The sequence below is a fragment of the Rhipicephalus sanguineus genome, chromosome 6 (assembly GCF_013339695.2).
Source record: "Rhipicephalus sanguineus isolate Rsan-2018 chromosome 6, BIME_Rsan_1.4, whole genome shotgun sequence".
NCBI classification, from domain to species: domain Eukaryota; kingdom Metazoa; phylum Arthropoda; class Arachnida; order Ixodida; family Ixodidae; genus Rhipicephalus; species Rhipicephalus sanguineus.
Window position 1 is genome coordinate 11,363,635 of NC_051181.1, and position 24,484 is coordinate 11,388,118.

The 24,484-nt window shown below is 44.1% G+C and overlaps 1 protein-coding gene across 1 annotated transcript in view; it reads right to left on the minus strand.

Moving 5' to 3' along the window:
* The window catches only part of LOC119395902 (uncharacterized), a 46,416-nt gene that overhangs the window by 19,983 nt on the left and 1,949 nt on the right, over positions 1-24,484 (minus strand). The window contains exon 3 of the mRNA XM_037662913.1: positions 21,624-21,846. Coding sequence (XP_037518841.1) covers positions 21,624-21,846 — 223 coding nt within the window. The remainder of the gene's footprint in view (positions 1-21,623; positions 21,847-24,484) is intronic.

Consider the following 24,484-nt stretch of genomic DNA (forward strand, 5'->3'; position numbering starts at 1 on the left):
GCATTCTTTGGATCGTACGAGTGCTGATGGTCGGCATGTCCATGTCAGGGTCGCTGATCACGTCGTTGCGTATCTTCTCGCCCTTAGGTATTTCATTGCGCATGAAGTAGCTGTGCGCTTTGCGCCGCAGTGCTGCCAACGCAAACGTGTCATAGCGCAGCAGCTGCGTCTTGCCGGTGATGCGCTTCTCAGTTTGGCCCGAGAAATTCAATTTCTTGCGCTTCGGGGAGGCAAGTGGGGCCCGCAATGCTTCAGCCTTGATATGCTTAACTGTTCGCTCGCTCACTCCGGCGAGCTCGGCGACAGTCTGATACACTGCATTTGCAGACAAGTCACGCTGACGGTGCCTTACTCCAGCGTAGACGTCGCACATAAGTTGCTTGGTCTGTTTTGATAGACACTTTCTGTCACATTTAGTGTACAGCTTCTTCGGAGAACGAGACGGCGAGTTTGCGGCCGCACACGGTTCAGATGGCACCGCGGACGCCATGTTTACTGAGAGAGCAGGCGTGAGGAAAACGTGGTGCTGTCCAAGAAATAAAAAAGACAGAAACAAAGTTGAAGTTTACAATACCTTTTTTTCACAAACGGCTTCCCATACTCGTTCGCTTTTTATAATGAAGAAATCTTTATTCGAGCTAGCTAACTTTTCGAATTAGAAAATAAATTTAGGTACTATTTCCTGGCGCGCGCGCATTCGGGCACTTTGGCTCTGTAGCTTCCACAGTGGTGCCAAGAAAAGTTGTCGCCTAGTATAGCGGCTTTGAAACGCACCAAGAACACGCTCGAACATTCACACGAAACGTCCGCTATCGGAAGGATCACAAATAGCGATGGAAAAGAACGAAAAGCCCACCAGTACAGAATCATCGCGAAGTGTCATTCACTCCCCCGCTTTTTCAAGTGCGAAGCATTTCTTAGCGAACTTCTGCGATTTAGAGCGTATCTATCTATCTATCTATCTATCTATCTATCTATCTATCTATCTATCTATCTATCTATCTATCTATCTATCTATCTATCTATCTATCTATCTATCTATCTATCTATCTATCTATCTATCTATCTATCTATCTATCTATCTATCTATCTATCTATCCGCCTACAACTTTGTGCTCTCCTGGCCGTTTCGTTAATCGGATGTATTCCAAAATTGGTGTGGCATAACATGACCTTATTACGAACATAAATGACGGGCCATAACATGAAAACCTTGGCATGCATGTCATGAACAGCATGATTTACATTCCATGGCCTTGGGGCTCTTGCGGCCGTACCGTAAGTTTCATATATACCAAAATTGGCCTGGCTTGACAAGAGTTCATGACAAACATAATGACAGGTCCTAACAAGCAAATCATGACCCGCATGTCATGTGCAGCATGATTTACATGACATAGTCTCGGGGCGCTCGCGGCCATTTAAATGAATGGATATACACTAAAACTGGTATGACAAGACATTTCTGTATGACAAACATAACTGACACGTGGTAACATGAACATCATGACATGCATGCCATATACGACATGGTTTACATGCCACGCTCATGGCGCACTCGCGGCCGTTTCGCTAAATTGATATACACCAAATTTAGTGTTGTACGATGTGACTGTATAAGGGATATGAATAACAGGTGGTAACATAACAGTCATGACATGCATGGCATGTACGACATGGCTTACATGCCATGCTCATGGCGCACTCGTGGCCGTTTCGCTAGACTGATATACACCAAAACTGGTATTGCGCTACGCGACTGTATGACGAAAGTAAATGAGAGGTGGCAACATGAAAATCATGACATGCAAGTCATGTACGACATGATTTACATGCCACGCTCATGGTGCGCTCGCGGCCGCTTCACTAGATTGATATACACCAAAATTGGTATTGCGTGACGCGACTGTATGACGAACACAAATGACAGGTAGTGACATGAAAGTCATGACATGCATGGCATGTACGACATGATTAACATGCCATGCTAATGGCGCATTCGTGGCCGTTTGGCAAGATTGATATACATTAACACTGCTCTATATTAAACACTCTTTCTTAAGGTTTGAGGTGGTAGTATAGTTTTTTTAACCTTGACCAACCATTCTTATACCCCGCTTTACAAAGAAGCCTTCGCTTAAGGTGCTCCGATATGTATCACTGCTCATCACCAAACACTCTTTGTTAAGCTTTGAGTTGGTAAAATAGCCACCACCATTTGTAACATAACACTCTTTGTAAATCTTTGAGGTGGTAGTATACCTTTATTGAATCTTGACCGTACAACTCTTATACCCCGCTTTAGAAGGAATCATTCGCTTAAGGTATTCCGATATGTATCACTGCTCTTTATTAAACACTCTTTGTTAAGCTTTGAGGTGTTTGTATAGCCACCACCTTTTATAACCATAACACTCTTTGTTAAGCTTTGACGTGGTAGTATAGTTTTATTGGATCTTGACAGTACCACATTTATACCCTGCTTTATAAAGAAGCCTTCGCTCAAGGAGCTTCGATGTGTATCAATGCTCTTTATTAAACGCTCTTTGTTAAGCTTTGAGGTGGTAGTATAGGCACCACCTTTTATAACCATAACACTGTTTGTTAACCTTTGTAGTGGTAGTATAGCCACCACCTTTTATAACCATAAAATTCTTTGTTAAGCTTTGACGTGGTAGTATAGTTTTATTAGATCTTGACAGTACCACACTTATACCCCACATTACAAAGAAGCCTTCGCTCAAGGTGCTCCGATATGTCTCAATGCTCTTTATTAAACACTCTTTGTTAAGCTTTGAGGTAGTAGTATAGCCACCACCTTTTATAACCATAACACTCTTTGTTAAGCTTTGAGGTGTTTGTATAGCCACCACCTTTATAACCACAACACTCTTTGTTAAGCTTTGACGTGGTAGTATAGTTTTATTGGATCTTGACAGTAACACACTTATACCCCGCTTTACAATGAAGCCTTCGCTCAAGGTTCTCCGATATGTATCAATGCTCTTTATTAAACACTCTTTGTTAAGCTTTGAGGCGGTAGTGTAGCCACCACCTTTCATAACCCCAACACACTTTGTTAAGCTTTCAGGTGGTAGTATAGCCACCACCGTTTATAACCACAAAACTCTTTGTTGAGCTTTGAGGTAGTAGTATAGCCACCACCTTTTATAACCACAACACTCTTTGTTAAGCTTTGAGGTTGTAGTATAGCCACCACCTTTTATAACCACAACACTCTTTGTTAAGCTTTGAGGTGGTATTATAGCCACCACCTTTTATAACCGCAACACTCTACATTTCATTTCATGTATTAATACTGTCAGCCCTGTTGTAGCCCTTATAACCACTCTTTGTTAAGCTTTGAGGTGGTAGTATAGCCACTACCTTTTATAACCACAGCACTCTTTGTTAACCTTTGAGGTGGTAGTATAGCGACCACCTTTTATAACCATAACACTCTTTGTTAAGCTTTGAGGTGGTAGCATAGCCACCACCTTTTATAACCATAACACTCTTTGTTAAGCTTTGAGGTGGTAGTATAGCCACCATCTTTTATAACCGCCACCCTCTTCATTTCATTTCATTTATTAATACTGTCAGCCCTGTTGTAGCCCTTATAACCACTCTTTGTTAAGCTTTGAGGAGGTAGTATAGCCACCACCTTTTATAACCATAACACTCTTTGTTAAGCTTTGAGGTGGTAGTATAGCCACCACCTTTTATAACCATAACACTCTTTGTTAAGCTTTGAGGTAGTAGTATAGCCACCACCTATTATAACCACAGCACTCTTTGTTAACCTTTGAGTGGTAGTATAGCGACCACCTTTTATAACCATAACACTCTTTGTTAAGCTTTGAGGTGGTAGTATAGCCACCACCTTTTATAACCATAACACCCTTTGTTAAGCTTTGAGGTAGTAGTATAGCCACCACCTATTATAACCACAGCACTCTTTGTTAACCTTTGAGGTGGTAGTATAGCCACCACATTTTATAACCACAACACTCTTTGTTAAGCTTTGAGGTAGTAGTATAGCCACCACCTTTCATAACCATAACACTGTTTGTTAAGCTTTGAGGTAGTAGTATAGCCACCACCTTTTATAATCACAGCACTCTTTGTTAACCTTTGAGGTGGTAGTATAGCCACCACCTTTTATAACCACAACACACTTTGTTAAGCTTTGAGGTAGTAGTATAGCCACCACCTTTTAGGGGCGAAGCTCCTTAAGGCGGCACCCGTTCGTCCCTCGTAGTCGCAGTCGTAGTCGTAGTGCGTAACTAGTCTTACGCTTTGACCTCCAAGGTGGTGCCGGTGGGAGATTTTTCCTGTGCGTTGTTGAACAATAAAAAATTCGCAGCGTTAGCTAAAAGCCGACTTCTTCTGTCTCTCATTCCCATTAGCAGCCATTCTTTACCTCCAAGGTAGTGCCTGGTGAGATTTCTCCTGTGCGTGATTAAACAATAAAAATTTTGTTCAAAACGCCGTTGATTGATGAAATAAACCAACGAAAGACGCCAGATGTTTTGTAAAAGCAAAACGAAAGAACGCCAGATGTTTTCTAAAGCAATGGTTTTCTAAACAATGAAAATTCGCAGCGTACATGTAAAATTAAAGTGAGCTGCAAGTCGTCATAACTCATCGAACCTTTAGTATAAACGCGCCCGATCTCACGTCGGTGATGATGTACTGTGCAGAATTCACGGAAGATTCACGGTTTACGATGACCCGATGCTCAAGAGGTGGCGATATTTGTTCTGAAGAAGAACTTGTTGTGATGTTACTGTTATTCTTTCCTATTGTATGTACCCCACTCCTGCAATAGTCCTGCATTGGGCTGCAGTATTTGAAAATAAATAAATAAATAAATAAACCTCCGCAGCTTCGCCCACTCATCATCATTCACTCCGTGGATATGCTGCGAGTTTTTATAACCACAGCACCCTTTGTTAACCTTTGAGGTGGTAGTATAGCCACCACCTTTTATAACTATAACACTCTATTAAGCTCTGAGGTGGTAGTATAGCCACCACCTTTTATAACCATAACACTCTTTGTTAAGCTTTGAGGTAGTAGTATAGCCACCACCTTTTATAACCACAGCACTCTTTGTTAACCTTTGAGGTGGTAGTATAGCCACCACCTTTTATAACCATAACACTCTATTAAGCTTTCAGGTCGTAGTATAACCACCACCTTTTATAACCACAACACTCTTTGTTAAGCTTTGAGGTGGTAGTATAGCCACTACCTTTTATAACCACAACACTCTTTGTTAAGCTTTGAGGTGGTATTATAGCCACCACCTTTTATAACCATAACACTCTTTGTTAAGCTTTGAGGTGGTAGCATGGCCACCACCTTTTATAACCATAACACTCTTTGTTAAGCTTTGAGGTGGTAGTATAGCCACCATCTTTTATAACCGCCACCCTCTTCATTTCATTTCATTTATTAATACTGTCAGCCCTGTTGTAGCCCTTATAACCACTCTTTGTTAAGCTTTGAGGAGGTAGTATAGCCACCACCTTTTATAACCATAACACTCTTTGTTAAGCTTTGAGGTGGTAGTATAGCCACCACCTTTTATAACCATAACACTCTTTGTTAAGCTTTGAGGTAGTAGTATAGCCACCACCTATTATAACCACAGCACTCTTTGTTAACCTTTGAGGTGGTAGTATAGCGACCACCTTTTATAACCATAACACTCTTTGTTAAGCTTTGAGGTGGTAGTATAGCCACCACCTTTTATAACCATAACACTCTTTGTTAAGCTTTGAGGTAGTAGTATAGCCACCACCTATTATAACCACAGCACTCTTTGTTAACCTTTGAGGTGGTAGTATAGCCACCACATTTTATAACCACAACACTCTTTGTTAAGCTTTGAGGTAGTAGTATAGCCACCACCTTTCATAACCATAACACTGTTTGTTAAGCTTTGAGGTAGTAGTATAGCCACCACCTTTTATAATCACAGCACTCTTTGTTAACTTTTGAGGTGGTAGTATAGCCACCACCTTTTATAACCACAACACACTTTGTTAAGCTTTGAGGTAGTAGTATAGCCACCACCTTTTAGGGGCGAAGCTCCTTAAGGCGGCACCCGTTCGTCCCTCGTAGTCGCAGTCGTAGTCGTAGTGCGTAACTAGTCTTACGCTTTGACCTCCAAGGTGGTGCCGGCGGGAGATTTTTCCTGTGCGTTGTTGAACAATAAAAAATTCGCAGCGTTAGCTAAAAGCCGACTTCTTCTGTCTCTCATTCCCATTAGCAGCCATTCTTTACCTCCAAGGTAGTGCCTGGTGAGATTTCTCCTGTGCGTGATTAAACAATAAAAATTTTGTTCAAAACGCCGTTGATTGATGAAATAAACCAACGAAAGACGCCAGATGTTTTGTAAAAGCAAAACGAAAGAACGCCAGATGTTTTCTAAAGCAATGGTTTTCTAAACAATGAAAATTCGCAGCGTACATGTAAAATTAAAGTGAGCTGCAAGTCGTCATAACTCATCGAACCTTTAGTATAAACGCGCCCGATCTCACGTCGGTGATGATGTACTGGGCAGAATTCACGGAAGATTCACGGTTTACGATGACCCGATGCTCAAGAGGTGGCGATATTTGTTCTGAAGAAGAACTTGTTGTGATGTTACTGTTATTCTTTCCTATTGTATGTACCCCACTCCTGCAATAGCCCTGCATTGGGCTGCAGTATTTGAAAATAAATAAATAAATAAATAAACCTCCGCAGCTTCGCCCACTCATCATCATTCACTCCGTGGATATGCTGCGATTTTTTATAACCACAGCACCCTTTGTTAACCTTTGAGGTGGTAGTATAGCCACCACCTTTTATAACCATAACACTCTATTAAGCTTTGAGGTGGTAGTATAGCCACCACCTTTTATAACCATAACACTCTTTGTTAAGCTTTGAGGTAGTAGTATAGCCACCACCTTTTATAACCACAGCACTCTTTGTTAACCTTTGAGGTGGTAGTATAGCCACCACCTTTTATAACCATAACACTCTATTAAGCTTTCAGGTGGTAGTATAGCCACCACCTTTTATAACCACAACACTCTTTGTTAAGCTTTGAGGTGGTAGTATAGCCACTACCTTTTATAACCACAACACTCTTTGTTAAGCTTTGAGGTGGTATTATAGCCACCACCTTTTATAACCGCAACACTCTTCATTTTATTTCATGTATTAATACTGTCAGCCCTGTGGTAGCCCTTATAACCACTCTTTGTTAAGCTTTGAGGTGATAGTATAGCCACCACCTTTTATAACCACACCACTCTTTGTTAACCTTTGAGGTAGTAGTATAGCCACCACCTTTTATAACCACAGCACTCTTTGTTAACCTTTGAGGTGGTAGTATAGCCACCACCTTTTATAACCATAACACTCTTTGTTAAGATTTGAGGTGGTAGTATAGCCACCACCTTTTATAGCCATAACAATCTTTGTTAAGCTCTGAGCTGGTAGTATAGCAACCACCTTTTATAACCATAACACTCTTTGTTAAGCTTTGAGGTAGTAGTATAGCCACCACCTTTTATAACCACAGCACTCTTTGTTAAGCTTTGAGGTGGTAGTATAGCCACCACCTTTTATAACCATAACACTCTTTGTTAACCTTTGAGGTGGTAGTCTAGCCACCATCTTTTATAACCGCAACACTCTTCATTTCATTTCATTTATTAATACTGTCAGCCCTGTTGTAGCCCTTATAACCACTCTTTGTTAAGCTTTGAAGTGGTAGTATAGCCTCCCCCTTTTATAACCACAACACTCTTTGTTAAGCTTTGAGGTGGTAGTATAGCCACCACCTTTTATAACCATAACACTCTTTGTTAAGCTTTGAGAAGTTAGTATAGCCACCACCTTTTATAACCACAGCACTCTTTGTTAACCTTTGAGGTGATAGTATAGCCACCACCTTTTATAACCATAACACTCTTTGTTAACCTTTGAGGTGGTAGTATAGCCACCACCTTTTGTAACCGCAACACTCTTTGTTAAGCTTTGAGGTAGTAGTATAGCCACCACCTTTTATAACCATAACACTCTTTGTTAAGCTTTGAGATGGTAGTATAGCCACCACCTTTTATAACCACAGCACTCTTTGTTAACCTTTGAAGTGATAGTATAGCCACCACCTTTTATAACCATGACACTCTTTGTTAAGATTTGACGTGGTAGTATAGCCACCACCTTTTGTAACCACAACACTCTTTGTTAACCTTCGAAGTGGTAGTATAGCCACCACCTTTTATAACCATAACACTCTTTGTCAAACTCTGAGGTGGTAGTATAGCCACCACCTTTTATAACCATAACGCTCTTTGTTAAGCTTTCAGGTAGTAGTATAGCCACCACCTTTTATAACCACTGCACTCTTTGTTAAGCTTTGAGGTGGTAGTATAGCCACCACCTTTTATAACCACAACACTCTTTGTTAAGCTTTGAGGTGGTAGTATACCTTAATTGAATCTTGACCGTACAACTCTTATACCCCGCTTTAGAAGGAATCATTCGCTTAAGGTATTCCGATATGTATCACTGCTCTTTATTAAACACTCTTTGTTAAGCTTTGAGGTGTTTGTATAGCCACCACCTTTTATAACCATAACACTCTTTGTTAAGCTTTGACGTGGTAGTATAATTTTATTGGATCTTGATAGTACCACATTTATACCCTGCTTTATAAAGAAGCCTTTGCTCAAGGAGCTTCGATGTGTATCAATGCTCTTTATTAAACGCTCTTTGTTAAGCTTTGAGGTGGTAGTATAGGCACCACCTTTTATAACCATAACACTGTTTGTTAACCTTTGTAGTGGTAGTATAGCCACCACCTTTTATAACCATAAAATTCTTTGTTAAGCTTTGACGTGGTAGTATAGTTTTGTTGGATCTTGACAGTGCCACACTTATACCCCACATTACAAAGAAGCCTTCGCTCAAGGTGCTCCGATATGTCTCAATGCTCTTTATTAAACACTCTTTGTTAAGCTTTGACGTAGTAGTATAGCCACCACCTTTTATAACCATAACACTCTTTGTTAAGCTTTGAGGTGTTTGTGTAGCCACCACCTTTATAACCATAACACTCTTTGTTAAGCTTTGACGTGGTAGTATAGTTTTACTGGATCTTGACAGTACCACACTTATACCCCGCTTTACAATGAAGCCTTCGCTCAAGGTTCTCCGATATGTATCAATGCTCTTTATTAAACACTCTTTGTTAAGCTTTGAGGTGGTAGTGTAGCCACCACCTTTCATAACCCCAACACACTTTGTTAAGCTTTGAGGTGGTAGTGTAGCCACCACCTTTTATAACCACAGCACTCTTTGTTAACCTTTGAGGTGGTAGTATAGCCACCACCTTTTGTAACCATAACACTCTTTGTTAAGCTTTGAGGTGGTAGTATAGCCACCACCTTTTATAACCATAACACTCTTTGTTAAGCTTTGAGGTTGTAGTATAGCCACCACCTTTTATAACCATAACACTCTTTGTTAAGCTTTGAGGTAGTAGTATAGCCACCACCTTTTATAACCACAGCACTCTTTGTTAACCTTTGAGGTGGTAGTATAGCCACCACCTTTTATAACCATAACACCCTTTGTTAAGCTTTGAAGTAGTAGTATAGCCACCACCTTTCATAACCACAGCACTCTTTGTTAAACTTTGAGGTGGTAGTATAGCCACCACCTTTTATAACCATAACACCCTTTGTTAAGCTTTGAAGTAGTAGTATAGCCACCACCTTTTATAACCACAGCACCCTTTGTTAACCTTTGAGGTGGTAGTATAGCCACCACCTTATATAACCACAACACTCTTTGTTAAGCTTTGAGGTAGTAGTATAGCCACCACCTTTTATAACCACAGCACCCTTTGTTAACCTTTGAGGTGGTAGTATAGCCACCACCTTTTATAACCATAACACCCTTTGTTAAGCTTTGAAGTAGTAGTATAGCCACCACCTTTTATAACCACAGCACTCTTTGTTAACCTTTGAGGTGGTAGTATAGCCACCACCTTTTATAACCATAACACTCTTTGTTAAGCCTTGAGGTGGTAGTATAGCCACCACCTTTTATAACCACAGCACTCTTTGTTAACCTTTGAGGTGGTAGTATAGCCACCACCTTTTATAACCATAACACCCTTTGTTAAGCTTTGAAGTAGTAGTATAGCCACCACCTTTTATAACCACAGCACTCTTTGTTAAACTTTGAGGTGGTAGTATAGCCACCACCTTTTATAACCATAACACTCTTTGTTAAGCCTTGAGGTGGTAGTATAGCCACCACCTTTTATAACCACAGCACTCTTTGTTAACCTTTGAGGTGGTAGTATAGCCACCACCTTTTATAACCATAACACTCTTTGTTAAGCTTTGAGGTGGTAGTTTAGCCACCATCTTTTATAACCGCAACACTCTTCATTTCATTTCATTTATTAATACTGTCAGCCCTGTTGTAGCCCTTATAACCACTCTTTGTTAAGCTTTGAAGTGGTAGTATAGCCTCCCCCTTTTATAACCACAAGACTCTTTGTTAAGCTTTGAGGTGGTAGTATAGCGAACTTCAATAATGCATGTTGCTGGGCGAGTCGGTCGTACATCATGAAACAAGGTGCTGCGCGAAGTAAACACGGACAAGGAAGTGAACGAAGACGGGCGCAGATCTGCGCCCGTCTTCGTTTACTTCCTTGTCCGTGTTTAGTTCGCGCAGCACCTTGTTTCATGGTAGTATAGCCACCACCTTTTATAACCATAACACTCTTTGTTAAGCTTGGAGGTGATAGTATAGCCACCACCTTTTATAACCATAACACTCTTTGTTAAGCTTTGAGGTGGTAGTATAGCCACCACCTTTTGTAACCATAACGCTCTTTGTTAAGCTTTGAGGTGGTAGTATAGCCACCATCTTTTATAACCGCAACCCTCTTCATTTCATTTCATTTATTAATACTGTCAGCCCTGTTGTAGCCCTTATAACCACTCTTTGTTCAGCTTTGAGATGGTAGTATAGCCTCCACCTTTTATAACCACAACACTCTTTGTTAAGCTTTGAGTGGTAGTATAGCCCCCACCTTTTATAACCATAACACTCTTTGTTAAGCTTTAAGGTTGTAGTACAGTTTTATTGGATCTTGACAGTGCCACTCTTATATGCCCCATTTAAAAAGAAGCCTTCGCTCAAGGTGCTCCGATATGTATCAGTGCTCTTTATTAAACACTCTTTGTTAAGGTTTGAGGTGGTAGTATTATGACGTCTTGGTTGAAGCGACGTTTATTAGACCAAGGCCTCCGAGGAGAATGGGCCGAACGTGCACACACCCGATGATGATGAGAATGACACACGGTGACGATGAGGACAGAGAGACAAACAGATGATGATGATTATGATAATGCACAGATGAGAAAGAAGCACATAACTAGTGCCCACACTAATTTCCCCCACGTGTAAGCGGACATCCTGGCCGCTGCAAGTCAAGGTGACGGGGAACGTCGGGTGAAGGGTTTTATGCGAGAAACGTGCACAATCTCGGTGCTGCGGTAACGGCGGTCTGTTGGGACTACAAGTGGTGTCACCCTATAATTAACAGGCGAAGTCTGTTCCAGAACTATGTACGGCTCGATGAAGCGTGGTTGAAACTTGTCACAGAGACCAGGTGTGCGAATAGGTGTCAAAAGCAGCACCTCGTCAGCAGGTCGAAAAGATACAACGCGATGGGATGCGTCGTAAACGATCTTCCGCTCCTGTTGTCTCACTTCTGTGTTGATGCGAGCATAATGGCGGGACTGGGCCAGTCGAGAAATGTAGTCGTCACTCTTGAAGTCTTCGCTCTTGAAGAGGGAAACGTCGAGAAAGGTAGCAGGGGGACGTCCGTAAACGAGGTAGAACGGCGAGTAGCCGGTTGTGCGCTGAACGGCCGTGTTGTAGGCGAAGGTGAGGGATGGTAGCAGGGTATCCCAGTTTTTGTGGTCCGGTTGGATGTAGACGGCTATCATGTCAGCAAGAGTACGATGAAACCGCTCGGTGAGACCATTGGTCTGAGGGTGGTAGCTTGAAGCTGTCTTGTGTGTAGTTCCGAAGGCGCACAGTACTTCATTTAACATTTGTGAGAGGAACACCCTTCCACGGTCGCTAAGCAGTATACGAGGAGCCCCGTGACGCAATATTATGCCGTGAAGAACGAAGTCGGCAACTTCCGCAGCTGAGCCAGTTATCACAGAGGTTGTCTCAGCGTAGCGCGTCAAGTGGTCTACGGCGGTCACTATCCATAGTTTGCCAGTAGATGTGACGGGAAGAGGCCCGTAAAGGTCGACACCTACAACCTCGAATGGCATTGTGGGGCACGGAATTGGCTGTAGAGGTCCAGCAGGTGCAGATGTCGGGAGTTTACGGCGCTGGCATGGGAAGCAGGAACCGACGTACCGTGCTACGCTAGTAGAGAGGCCGCGCAAGTAGAAACGACATCGAATGCGGTCAATTGTTTTTTGAAACCCAAGATGACCAGCAGTCAAATCATCGTGGAAGGCTTTAAGCACATGAATTCGAAGAGCGCGTGGTAGCACAGGAACCCAGCGTTGACCATCAGGATGGTAAATGTGGCGGAAAAGAACGCCACTTTGCAGCTTAAATTGCACGAGTTGTCGACGAAGTCGCGCGTTAGGTGGATGGTAGGCTCCCGAGAGGTGCTCCTTAATACGCCTGCAGTATGGATCGGACAGCTGGCGGGAGCGAAATGTTGGCTCGTCGTCCGAGAACAGATGGCCTATTGAGGCGAGCGTAGGAACTGCGGTAGAAGTGACGGCCGAGGTCTCGCCAACGCTGATCTGGGTAGTAGGAAGCGGGCAGCGAGAAAGTGCGTCGGTGTCTTGATGTTTTCGACCAGACTTGTAAATTATGTCAAAGTCGTACTCCTGCAGTCGTAGTATTCACCGACCCAAGCGTCCGGGCAAGTTCTTCAAAGTGGAAAGCCAGCATAAGGCGTGGTGGTCTGTAACAATTGTGAAGTGACGGCTGTGGAGATAGGGACGGAACTTCTGCACCGACGAAACCACAGCCAAGCACTGCTGCTCAGTTATCGTGTAGTTCTTTTCGGCAGCGGTGAGTACGCGACTGGCATATGCAACCACTCTCTCTTGTGAAGAGGTGTCGCGTTGCAGAAGAACGGCACCTATACCGCGGCCGCTAGCGTCTGTATGAAGGATAGTCGGTGCGGCTTCGTCAAAATGGCAGAGAACGTTCGAACGTGAGGGCGTCCTTTAACAGGTCGAATGCTGTGCTGTTTGGCATTCTTCAGACCACCGAAAGGGGACGTCGGAAGCAAGTAGCTGGTGTAGTGGAGCAGCTATTGAGGCGAAGTTCTGAATAAACCGGCGAAAATAGGAGGCGAGGCCCAGGAAACTCCGCAACTCCTTCGGTCTTTCCGGGCGCGGAAAGCGAAGAACCGCAGCAATCTTCTCAGGGTCTGGCCGAATTCCATCTTTGCTAACGACGTGTCCCAAGACCTTGATAGATTTGCTGGCGAAACAGCATTTCTTGGTGTTGAGTTGGAGACCAGCGCCGGCAAGGCACGTCAAAACTTCATCTAAGCGTTGCAGGTGCTGAGGAAACGTTGACGAAAAGATAACAATGTCGTCCAGGTAGCAAAGACAAGTTTTCCATTTGAGGCCGCGCAGCACGGTGTCAATCATGCGCTCAAATGTCGCGGGCGCGTTGCACAGCCCGAAAGGCATCACGTTGAATTCGTATAGTCCGTCGGGGGTTGCGAACGCCGTTTTCTCTTTATCGCCTTCATGCATGGGAATTTACCAGTATCCTGAGCGCAAGTCGAGGCTTGAAAAGTATTCCGCGCCTTGCAGGGAATCGAGGGCGTCGTCAATGCGTGGCATGGGGTACACGTCCTTGCGGGTGATCTTATTGAGCGCCCGGTAATCCACGCAAAAGCGCACAGAGCCATCCTTTTTACGGACCAAAACGACAGGAGACGACCAAGGGCTAGATGAGGGGCGTATTACCTCACGTTTGAGCATGTCGGCAACGTTTTCTTCTATAATTTTTCTCTCAGCAAGAGACACGCGGTATGGCCGGCGGTGTACGATAGAGGTTCCGTCTGTCTGAATTCGATGCGCTGTAGTTGTAGTGCGGCCCAACGTAGACGAGTAAACATCGAAAGAATTTGCATGTTTCTGTAACAATTCGAGCAGCTGCTGCGTCTGTGAAGCTGTCAAGTCGTTGCTGATGGCGGTGGTAAAGGCGGAGGAGGAAGCATGCTCCCCGAAAGGAAGGGTCTTTGGATGAGACGGTTTGCAGGGACATGACGAATACAGGCTCGTGGGCGGCAACACGGGCCACCGTAGTGTTCTGTGCCAATAGAATCTTCTCCGATGTTGAATTTACGGCGGTGATGAGAGCAGATCCCTTGCGAAAACGAACGACACCGGACGGAAGAAGTATGCCTTGACGAGCGCAAAGTGATGAAGGGGAGATCAACACGTCGCCGTGGTCGATGTCGTTGGACGTAATGGTGACAATTTGTTCGTGGAGTGGCGGCAGTTCGGTGTCTTCCACAGCGATCAGACGAAGTGGCTTCTGGGTGTCGTCGCCGAGCATGAAGTCGGTGTCAGTGAGGTGGACGACGCGTTGGCCACAACAAATAGCCGCGGAAGCAGATGAGAGAAAATCCCACCCTAAGATTAGTTTGTGAGAGCAACGGGGCAGGACAGCAAACTGGATGTGATGACGGATACCGTCGATAAACACACGAGCAGTACAAAAAGCGGAAGGACGAATGGTGTTCCCCTGGGCAGCGAGTAACGTGGGTCCATCGTAAGGCGTCATCACTTTGTTCAAACGTTGGCACAAATCAGCACGTATAACAGAAAATGTTGCACCCGTGTCCACCAAAGCATCATGCACTCCTTTTCATTTCATTCCATTTCATTTCATTTATTACACCTTAAGGGCCCGAAGGCATTACATAAGGGGGGGCATACACATGTTTCCATACAGTATGATATAATAATTGGTAAGAAATCAAATCAAACAAAATAAGGAGAACAAATAAATGTAGCATCGGGTACGTACACAATGAAAAATTCAACATCCTTTGGTAGGCGCATATTAGAAAAATAGGAGATACACAGGTTTCGCAAAAGTGAAATAACTGTAACTGGTAACAAAAAAAGGAAAAGAGAAACGAATGTAACATTGTATACACAAGACAATTCAACATGCTATGGTAGGCACCTATTGTTGGACAAAATGGCAGGTTAGTTTTTCGCGAAATTTTTCTCGATCTGAACAGGAAGCAATGGCGTTAGGTAGCGTGTTCCACAAGGTTATTGCGTGTGGTAAAAAAAGAGTTATTCATCGCCGCTGTGCGACCACTTATGTGTGCAATGGGACATGTGTGAGCTAATCTCGATGATGTTCGTACAGGTGGAATAAGAAGCGTATGTCTTGTGGGTGACTGATAAAAGAAGCAATGGAGCAGGCAAAGACGAGCAATTATGCGACGTGATTCAAGGGCTGGAAGAGATAGGGTGTGTTTCAAAGCAGTTATACTAATGTATGGTGAGTATTGGGATTATATAAAACGCGCTGCGCGGTTTTGCACTGCTTCGATTTCATCTGTAAGATATGATTGCGATGGGTGCCAAATGGATGACGCGTACTCGAGCTTCGGTCGCACATATGTTAGGTATGCCAGCTTCTTGATGTCAGCGGATGCAGATTTCAGATTGCGACGCAAGTAACCAAGTGTACGTGATGCCTGAGAACAGATTGTTTGGATATGTGTTACCCATGATAATGATGGTGTTAGGTACACTCCTAAGTACTTGTAATTTTCGGCTGAGCTGATGGGAGACAAATTTATGTGGTATGTATGGTTAATCGTAGTGCGTTTTCGCGAGAATGAGATTAGTTTACATTTCGATAAGTTTAATGGCATAGACCACTCTTTACACCATGTAGCGATAATGTCTAAATCATGTTGTAGAGCAATGATGTCATCCGAGTTGTGAATAGGGTTATAAAGAACGCAGTCATCAGCGAAGAGGCGTAGTTTTGATTTTATGTTAGCGGGAAGGTCATTGATATAGATTAGAAACAGCAATGGGGATAAACCTGCACCTTGAGGAACGCCTGACGTTACGCTAGTGAATCGAGAGTTACTGTTGTTGGCGGTAGTGAATTGAACGCGACCTTTCAGAAAGTGTTCCAGCCAACGAATTAAGTTTTGACCAATACCTAATGAAGCGAGCTTAATCAGTAGATGTGTATGAGGTACCCGGTCGAATGCTTTGGAGAAGTCCAGAAATATTGCATCTATCTGAAGGAGCTTGTCCATATAATGAAGTAAATCGTGCATAAATTCTGCCAATTGAGTTTCACAGGAACGGATCTTGCGGAAACCATGCTGTTGTAGGTAGAAAAAATTAACCGATTCGAGATGTGCCATTAAATTGGAAGCGATTATGTGTTCGAGCAGTTTCGATGGAATACTAGTAAGGGAAATAGGTCTGTAATTGGTGGCAAGTTCTTTTTTTCCACATTTAAAAATTGGGACAATTTTGCCTATTTTCCAATCGTTGGGAACGACCGATTCTTGCAAGGATTGCTTGAATATCAGGCAAAGTATTTTACTAGAGACTGCGATGGTATTTTTAAGGAGCTTACTATTAATGTTGTCGCAGCCTGCTGATGAAGCTATCTTAAGGCCATTTATGAGTTTGCATATGCCATCCGGGGTTATTTGGACATCGGGCATAACTGTGGAACAAAATTCCGCTGTGCGTTTACCGTTACACACGGAAGTGACAGTGAAAACAGACGAGAAATAATTATTAAGGGTGGTTGCGCACTGGTCGGATTTGATAGGTTCATCAACTTCGTTAATGAGCTGAATGTGATTTTGTGGAGCTTTGGCCGAGATGATACTCCAAAATTTTCTGGGGTTAGTATGCAGTATTGTGAGCAAATCGGAAGAAAAAAATTTGGCTTTCGCTTCGTCTAAATCTTTGAGATGCTGTTTTGCACACTGGTAGTAACGGTCCCATAATTCAGGGGATTTGTTTGTTCTGGCCATTCTGTACAGGCGCTTTTTCCTATTCAGAAGAGTTTTGAGATCCTTGTTAAACCACGGATTATTATTGTCAGTTTTCACAAGGATTGTAGGTACATATTTATTTTTTAGGGTTGTCATAATGCTTTTATAGAGTTCCCAGTTGGCGTTAACGCTGCGTGTTGTGTATGTGTTCTGAAAGTTATGAAAAAAAACACTCGAGTTCTTCATTTATAAGATCGTAATTGCCTCTGTTATAGTCAGTGATTAGTTTGTTTGATGGGGACTTTTTCTGTTTTGTTACCGAGATGATTATATGTTGTTGTTGTTATATGGTATTTTTGGCACAAGGGCCAGTGGTGGCCAAAGAGTGCCAGGTCATGGTATGGGATGTGATCAATGAGGATGTTAGATGGCTGTATAAGGGCCTAAAATTGTTCGCAGTGACGGTGCGTAAAAAGTATAATTGCTAAAATCATGACAGTGGCGTGAATTGTGTGGTGAGGATAAATCAGTAGTGCTTGCGTTACTAAAATAGAGCATGGAGGTAGCACGAAAACCTCACGTACGCCCTTGAGACCAAGGGCCTGAGGTAGGTGCTTTCTCTTAAGACACTACCGCAACATCGACCTCTTGTGAGAGGCCGTGCTACGGATCACCTGTGTATATGATGTGAAAATTACGAAGTTCTTTGAAGTATCTTAAAAGATATTCATATTTGAAAAACGGATCCTTGCCTAGCAACATTGCTGGGTGTAGTGGGATTTGCTGTCGGACTGGTACTGGAAAATGTTTTCTCCTAAGCACTTCAAGTTCTCGGCATTCCAACAAGACGTGAAGGACTGAGAGTGGCTGGCCACATTTATCACAGCTGGGTGGCTCACCACCGGATAAAAGGTACGCGTGTGTGCTGTGTGTGTGTCCTATTCTAAGTCTGCATAATGTTACTTCGGTGTGGCGTGTCTTTGCAGTGGGCGTCCAACTACAAAGGTGTGGCTTAATCAAGTGCAATTTGTTATCTAGTTCTAGGTCCCATGACCTTTGCCAGAAGGCCCTGAGCTTTTTCCTTAAAAAGGGTTTCAGGTCCGTTACGGGAACCCCCATAGATGTATTAGTAGCATTTACGTGGACAGAAGTGGCTAGCTGGTCAGCCAAGACATTGCCTTCGATGTCTCTATGTCCAGGCACCCAGCATAACACGATATGTTGGCCAGATGCATACATGGTGCAAAGGAGTGCATATAGTTCCATCACTACAGGGTTTTTATTCTTTCGGAGAGACATGATGGCTTTCACCACACTGAGAGAGTCTGTGAATATAATAGATTTTTCTAACTTTTCTTTGCTGATATGTTTCACAGCAGTCAATAGTGCAAAGGCTTCTGCTGTGAAGATACTTGTTTCTCGGGGCATAGCGCCGGATTCTGTAAATGAAGGACCGATCGCAGCATAATGAACACCGGCATGCGACTTGGAAGCATCGGTAAAAAACTCAGCACAACAGTACTTTGCCTGTAATTCAAGAAAATGTGTATGTATATGCGCTTGTGGAGCATGTTTGGAAGTTCTGATGAAGGATATGTCACAGTCAATTTGTTGGCACTGCCATGGCGGGAGTGGTCTCGCCGGAGGCATTACATCGTGTGTAACAATCGAGACATCCATTTCTTCATTAAGCTTCCTGACACGAAGTGAGAACGGCTCTCTTAGTGCCGGTCGCTTGTGGAATAGTGTGGCACATCCTGTATCATTTACAGTAGGATAAGCAGGGTGTTCAGATTGTGCATTCACTTTCAGAAAATACGTGAAGATATTGTATGACCGTTGCAAACTGAGTGACCACTCGTCTGATTCCACATAGAGACTTTGTACTGGGCTCGTCCTGAAGGCGCCAGTGGCTAGGCGTATGCCCAAATGGTGAATCGGATCAAGCATTTTCAGCGCACTTGGTGCGGCAGAGTGATACACCACACTTCCGTAGTCTAAACGTGTTTTGACAAGACTCTTGTAGAGGTTCATTAAGCACTTCCTGTCACTTCCCCAAGTTGTGTGTGACAGTATTTTTAGGATATTCATTGTTTTTAGGCACTTTGTTTTAATGTACTTGATGTGTGGGATGAAGGACAGTTTTGAGTCAAGAATGACACCTAGAAACTTATGTTCTTTGTTGACCTGCAAGCGTTGTCCATCCAGCGTAACCTCAGGATCTGATACAAGGCCTCTTTTTCTGTTAAAAAGAACACACGAGCTTTTAAGGGGGTTTATCTTAAAACCATTTTCATTTGCCCACTTAGTTATTTTGTTCAGGCCAAGCTGAACTTGTCGCTCACAGATTGAAAGGTTACATGATTTGAAGCCTATTTGGACGTCATCAACATATACACAGTAAAACATTGCGGGAGGAATAATCGTACGTAGGGAATTCATTTTTACAATGAAGAGGGTGCAGCTAAGCACTCCTCCTTGTGGCACACCAGTTTCCTGAGTGAACGGTTTTGACAGGACATTTCCCACTCTAACGCGAAAAGTGCGATTGGACAGGTAACTTTCTATTGTTTTGAGCATGTTGTCCCGAACACCCAACGCGGACAGATCTTTGAGGATTCCAAATCGCCATGTTGTGTCATAGGCTTTCTCGAGGTCGAGAAATACGGAAAGAAAAAACTGTTTATGGATAAAGGCATCTCTAACTATTCCCTCAATGCGAACAAGGTGGTCTAGTGTTGAGCGACCCTCCCTGAAGCCGCACTGAAGTGGGTCTAGTAGGTTGTTGTTTTCGAGAAGATAGATTAATCGCCGGTTTATCATTTTTTCATAGAGTTTGCACAAGCAGCTCGTCAATGCTATTGGCCTATAGCTACTGGCTAAGGACGGATCTTTCCCTTGCTTGTGTATTGGAATTATAATGGCTTCTTTCCAAGACGTTGGAATGTACCCAGCTGCCCACAAGGTGTTGTAGAGAGACAGAAGTGCATTCTGTGCTTCGGGGTGTAAGTTCCTGATCATCTCATACATTATACGATCACCACCTGGTGCTGAGTTGTGGCAGGAGTTCAAAGCGGCCTTGAGTTCGGCTACATTAAACGGACGGTTGTAAGGTTCATCTTTTGCGCACTTTCGTTCAAGGCGTTCCCGCTCAGCGCGTTCCTTGAACCTCAGGAAGGTTGGATTATAGTGGGATGCGCTAGAAATATGTTGAAAGTGTTCACCCAGAAAGTCTGCCTGGTCTTCCATGCTATTGCCTTCGGTATTTACTAAGGGTAGTGGTTGTGTTTCCCGGCCATTTATTTTGTTTAGGCTATTCCACACCTTACCCTCATCCGTATAAGAGTTTATGTTAGATATGTACTTTTGCCAGCTTTCTCTCTTAGCCTGTCGACGGACTCGTCTGCCCTGCGACTTTGTTTGCTTGAAATTAACGAGGTTCTCAGCTGTTGGATGGTCGCGAAGTAAAGCCCAAGCTTTGTTCTGTTTTTTTCTTGCCTCCCTACATTCTTCATTCCACCAGGGTATACGACGTTTTCTAATTTGTCTGTTGGTTTGTTTAATACATTTTTCAGCAGCGTCTATAATAAAATGTGTTATATACGCCACAGCGTCGTCTATGCTAGAGGAAGCAATGTCATCCCACTGTAGATATGTGTGTTCTTGGAACAGCTCCCAGTTTGCCGACTTAATTTTCCAACGAGGAAGCTGGGGGGAACCACTGTCTCGTTTTCTTAAGCTTATCGCTATAGGGAAGTGATCGCTTCCGTATGGGTTTTTAATAACCTGCCATTCAAGATACGGAACTAGAGTACTGGATGTGATGGTTAAGTCGATAGATGAGTATGTTTGGTGCGTGGCATTGAAGTATGTGTGTTCGTTTTTGTTGAGCAGACATGCACCAGTAGAGAATAGGAAATTTTCTATCAGTCTTCCTCTCGCATCACAACGAGAATCTCCCCAAAGAGTGCTATGTGCATTGAAATCTCCAGCTAGTAAATAGGGTTCAGGAAGCTCATCAATTAGGTTCTGGAATTCAGTTCTACTAAGTCTATAGCCTGGGGGAATGTATAATGAGATGACAGTGATTAGCTTGTTAAAAAGCACCGCTTGAATAGCGACTGCTTCTAGATGAGTTCTCAGATGGAGTTGCCTGCAGCTAACGCTACTATCAACTATGATCGCCACACCACCGGACGAAGTGACTGCGTCGTCACGGTCCCTGCGGAATATGGCATATTGTCTGAGGAACTTTGTATGTGTTGGTTTAAGATGTGTTTCTTGAACACACAGCACTTTTGGACTGAATTTACGCAGGAGCTCATTAACGTCGTCTAGATTATGGAGAAGACCTCTGACGTTCCATTGCAATACCTGCGTATCCATCTTGAATGGAAGGTTAGTGCTGTGTGTTTAGAGGAACCTCAAGTTACGGAGTTCTTTCTAGGCCCCGTGATAGGAATTTTTCCTTTCTTAGAGCGGTCGACAGAGTCGCGCCGCTCCTTTGGCGCTTTCCGCGCCGCCTCACTCGAACTAGTGTCCATCACCTCTTGCGAGGCGTTGGATGTTCGCCGAAGAGGCTTCGCCTCAGGAGGCAGAGCCTTTGGGCCCACCTGCTCAGAGGCTGGTGGGTCCTTTTTTAGAGATGGCGATGCAGCACTGGCTGCAGCCGCCGAGGGGGAAGTTGGCGTCACTGCCAGCTCACTACGTGTGCGCTGGACAGCCGCCGGAAGCCGTTGTGACGCTGCCCCCTGTCGCGCCACATCGGCAAAGCTACCATTCGGTAGGTAGGAAATACGCCTGCGTGCCTCCTTGAAGGAGATGTTTTCTTTGACCTTAATTGCAACTATTTCCTTCTCTCTCTTCCATGATGGGCACGATCGCGAGTACGCGGCATGGTCCCCATCACAGTTCACACAGTGTGCAGCATTTTCGCAGGACTCGGACGGATGTTCAGTTGCACTACATTTTGCACAGGTAGAGCGGCCGCGACAGTTTTGTGAACTGTGGCCGAATCGCTGGCACTTGAAGCATCGGAGAGGATTTGGAATGTAGGGTCTGACTTTGAGTTTGATGTACCCTGCCTGGATCGTTTCGGGCAGGATACTGGAGCCAAAAGTAAGGATTAGATGCTTGGTCTGTATTTCTTTTCCATCGCGCCTCATGCTAATTCTCTTCACATTCAGGACATTTTGGTCACTCCAGCCCTCAACAAGTTCAGCCTCAGTTAGTCCCATGAGGTCATCATCTGAGACAACACCACGGGATGTGTTCATCGTGCGGTGGGGGGTGACTGTCACTGGGACGTCCCCAAATGATTTTAGATTCGACAGTTTCTGATGCTGCATTTGGTCGCGGAGTTCTAAGAGGAGATCTCCATTTGCCATTCTCGATGCTTTGTAGCCTGCTCCAATTGTATCTGACAGTGTTTTCGAGACCAGGAAAGGTGAGATCATTCTCACTGTCTTTCCTGCTTTTTCGGAATGTACGACATGATAACGTGGAAAGGTTTCTGTCTGGTGTCCAACAAAGCGAAATACATCTTCGGTGCGCCCCCTCTTATGGGGACGATCGGGAAGTTTCGGGAAAGAGCTATCCATAGGATGTCGTATGTTTCGGCAGTAACGCCAACCACCCACCACGGAGCCCAACTAGGGGACGCTGCAGGAAGTGTGACAAGCACATCCTGCAAGCGCCAGCTGTACGTTACCGCTATAACCAAATATGGCGTATCCAAGGCTGGCTACCCACACAAGGTTAACCCTTGCCGCCATGAAAAAGGAAGTAAGTTGAAGAGAGTAGAGGACAGGAAAGGTGAACAGTGAGAGAGAAAGACGAAGATGTGGGAGAGAGATAGGAAAAGGCGACTGCCGATTTCCCCTGGGTGGGTCAGCCCAGGGGTGCCGTCTACGTGAAGCCGGGGCCAAAGGGGCGTGTTGCCTCTGCCGGGGGGCCTTAAAGGTCCAATCACCCGGCGTCGGCTCAACCCCCAGGATCCCCTTTTCCCCGGACACGGCAAAGCCACGCACGGCGAGGCGTGGGAAGGGGTCGAAACCCCCCCGTTAGCTCGGGTCCGTGGTGTCGCTACACACCAAACGCCTGCTTGCGCAGACGCCCCTGCGGGGGGATGATTATATGTAAAAAGCTGTGATCGCTAAGCTCAGGTAAAGCAGTTATACTACATATGTCGTCGGGGCAATTTGTTAGCAAGAGATCGAGCGTGTTGTCGCCTCTAGTGGGACATGTTATAACTTGGTGGAAATTGAAATCTAATGTTAAGTCAAGGAACTGTTTTGATTCATTAGACGGAGATCTGTGGCATACTGTGAGAAGAGGCCAATTGATGTTTGGATAGTTGAAGTCCCCAAAGAGGAAGATTGGAGAGCTAGGGAACGTCTTTTTTATGTTGTCTAGCGAGCAGCAAAGATAGCTGCAAAAAAGTGGCTGGCTTTCTGGGGGCCTGTAACAGATCCCAAAGATAGATTTCAGGGGTGAGTTATGTAGGCATATCCACAATAGCTCTAACTCGTTATCATGACAAATGAGGGATGACTGTAAGTTATTTTTGACAGCTATGAGTACGCCACCACCTCTCCTATCGGTTCTATCATGACAGTAAATAATGAAATCTGATGGCAGGATTTCGTGATCTCTGATGTCTTCATTCAGCCACGTTTCCGTGAGAAGAATGATATCAGCATCTGTGTCCGAGATGTGGCTACAGAATGATCGCGCTTAGGTACAACACTTCGTATGTTAGTGAATGCAACGTTAAGAAAAGAACATGTTTGGCGGCTCAGAATAGAGACCGGGGGGAGATGAATTGGATTGCGTCAATTACTTCCTTTGGTGGCACGGTCGCGCACATATCTGTTGCTTTCTGAGACACGAGAGCACTCCTTCACGCTATCTGTTTCTTTGTCATAGAAGTAAGTGTTTTTGCCCACGTGAAGGCGATCGAGTGTCAATTTGAAGGGGCGTTTCTGGGGGCGTATAAATTTGAGCAGCTTTGACCGCGCGAGACGGGTAGTAGGTGCGAAATCCTCCCTCACGGCATAGTTAGTATCTTTTAGTTCATGGCCACAGGCCAAAATTTTCGCTTTAGTCTTGAAATGATTTAATTTGGCAATGATGGGTCGTTTTTTTCCCGGACAGAATTTACCAATACGATGTGCGCGTTCAATACTTCCCGCTTCTAGTTGTAACTTCAGGTTGTTCAAACACATTGTCACGACTTTTTGCTCCAAGGTATCCCATGATTCGTTTTCTGAGTCGTCAATACCAAGAAAAAGCAGATTGTTTCTGCGTAGCCTATTGTTTGCGTCGAGACTGGCAGCTTTAAGAACTTCTATGTCACTTTTAATTTGCTCTGTATCGTTTGTGCTAGAA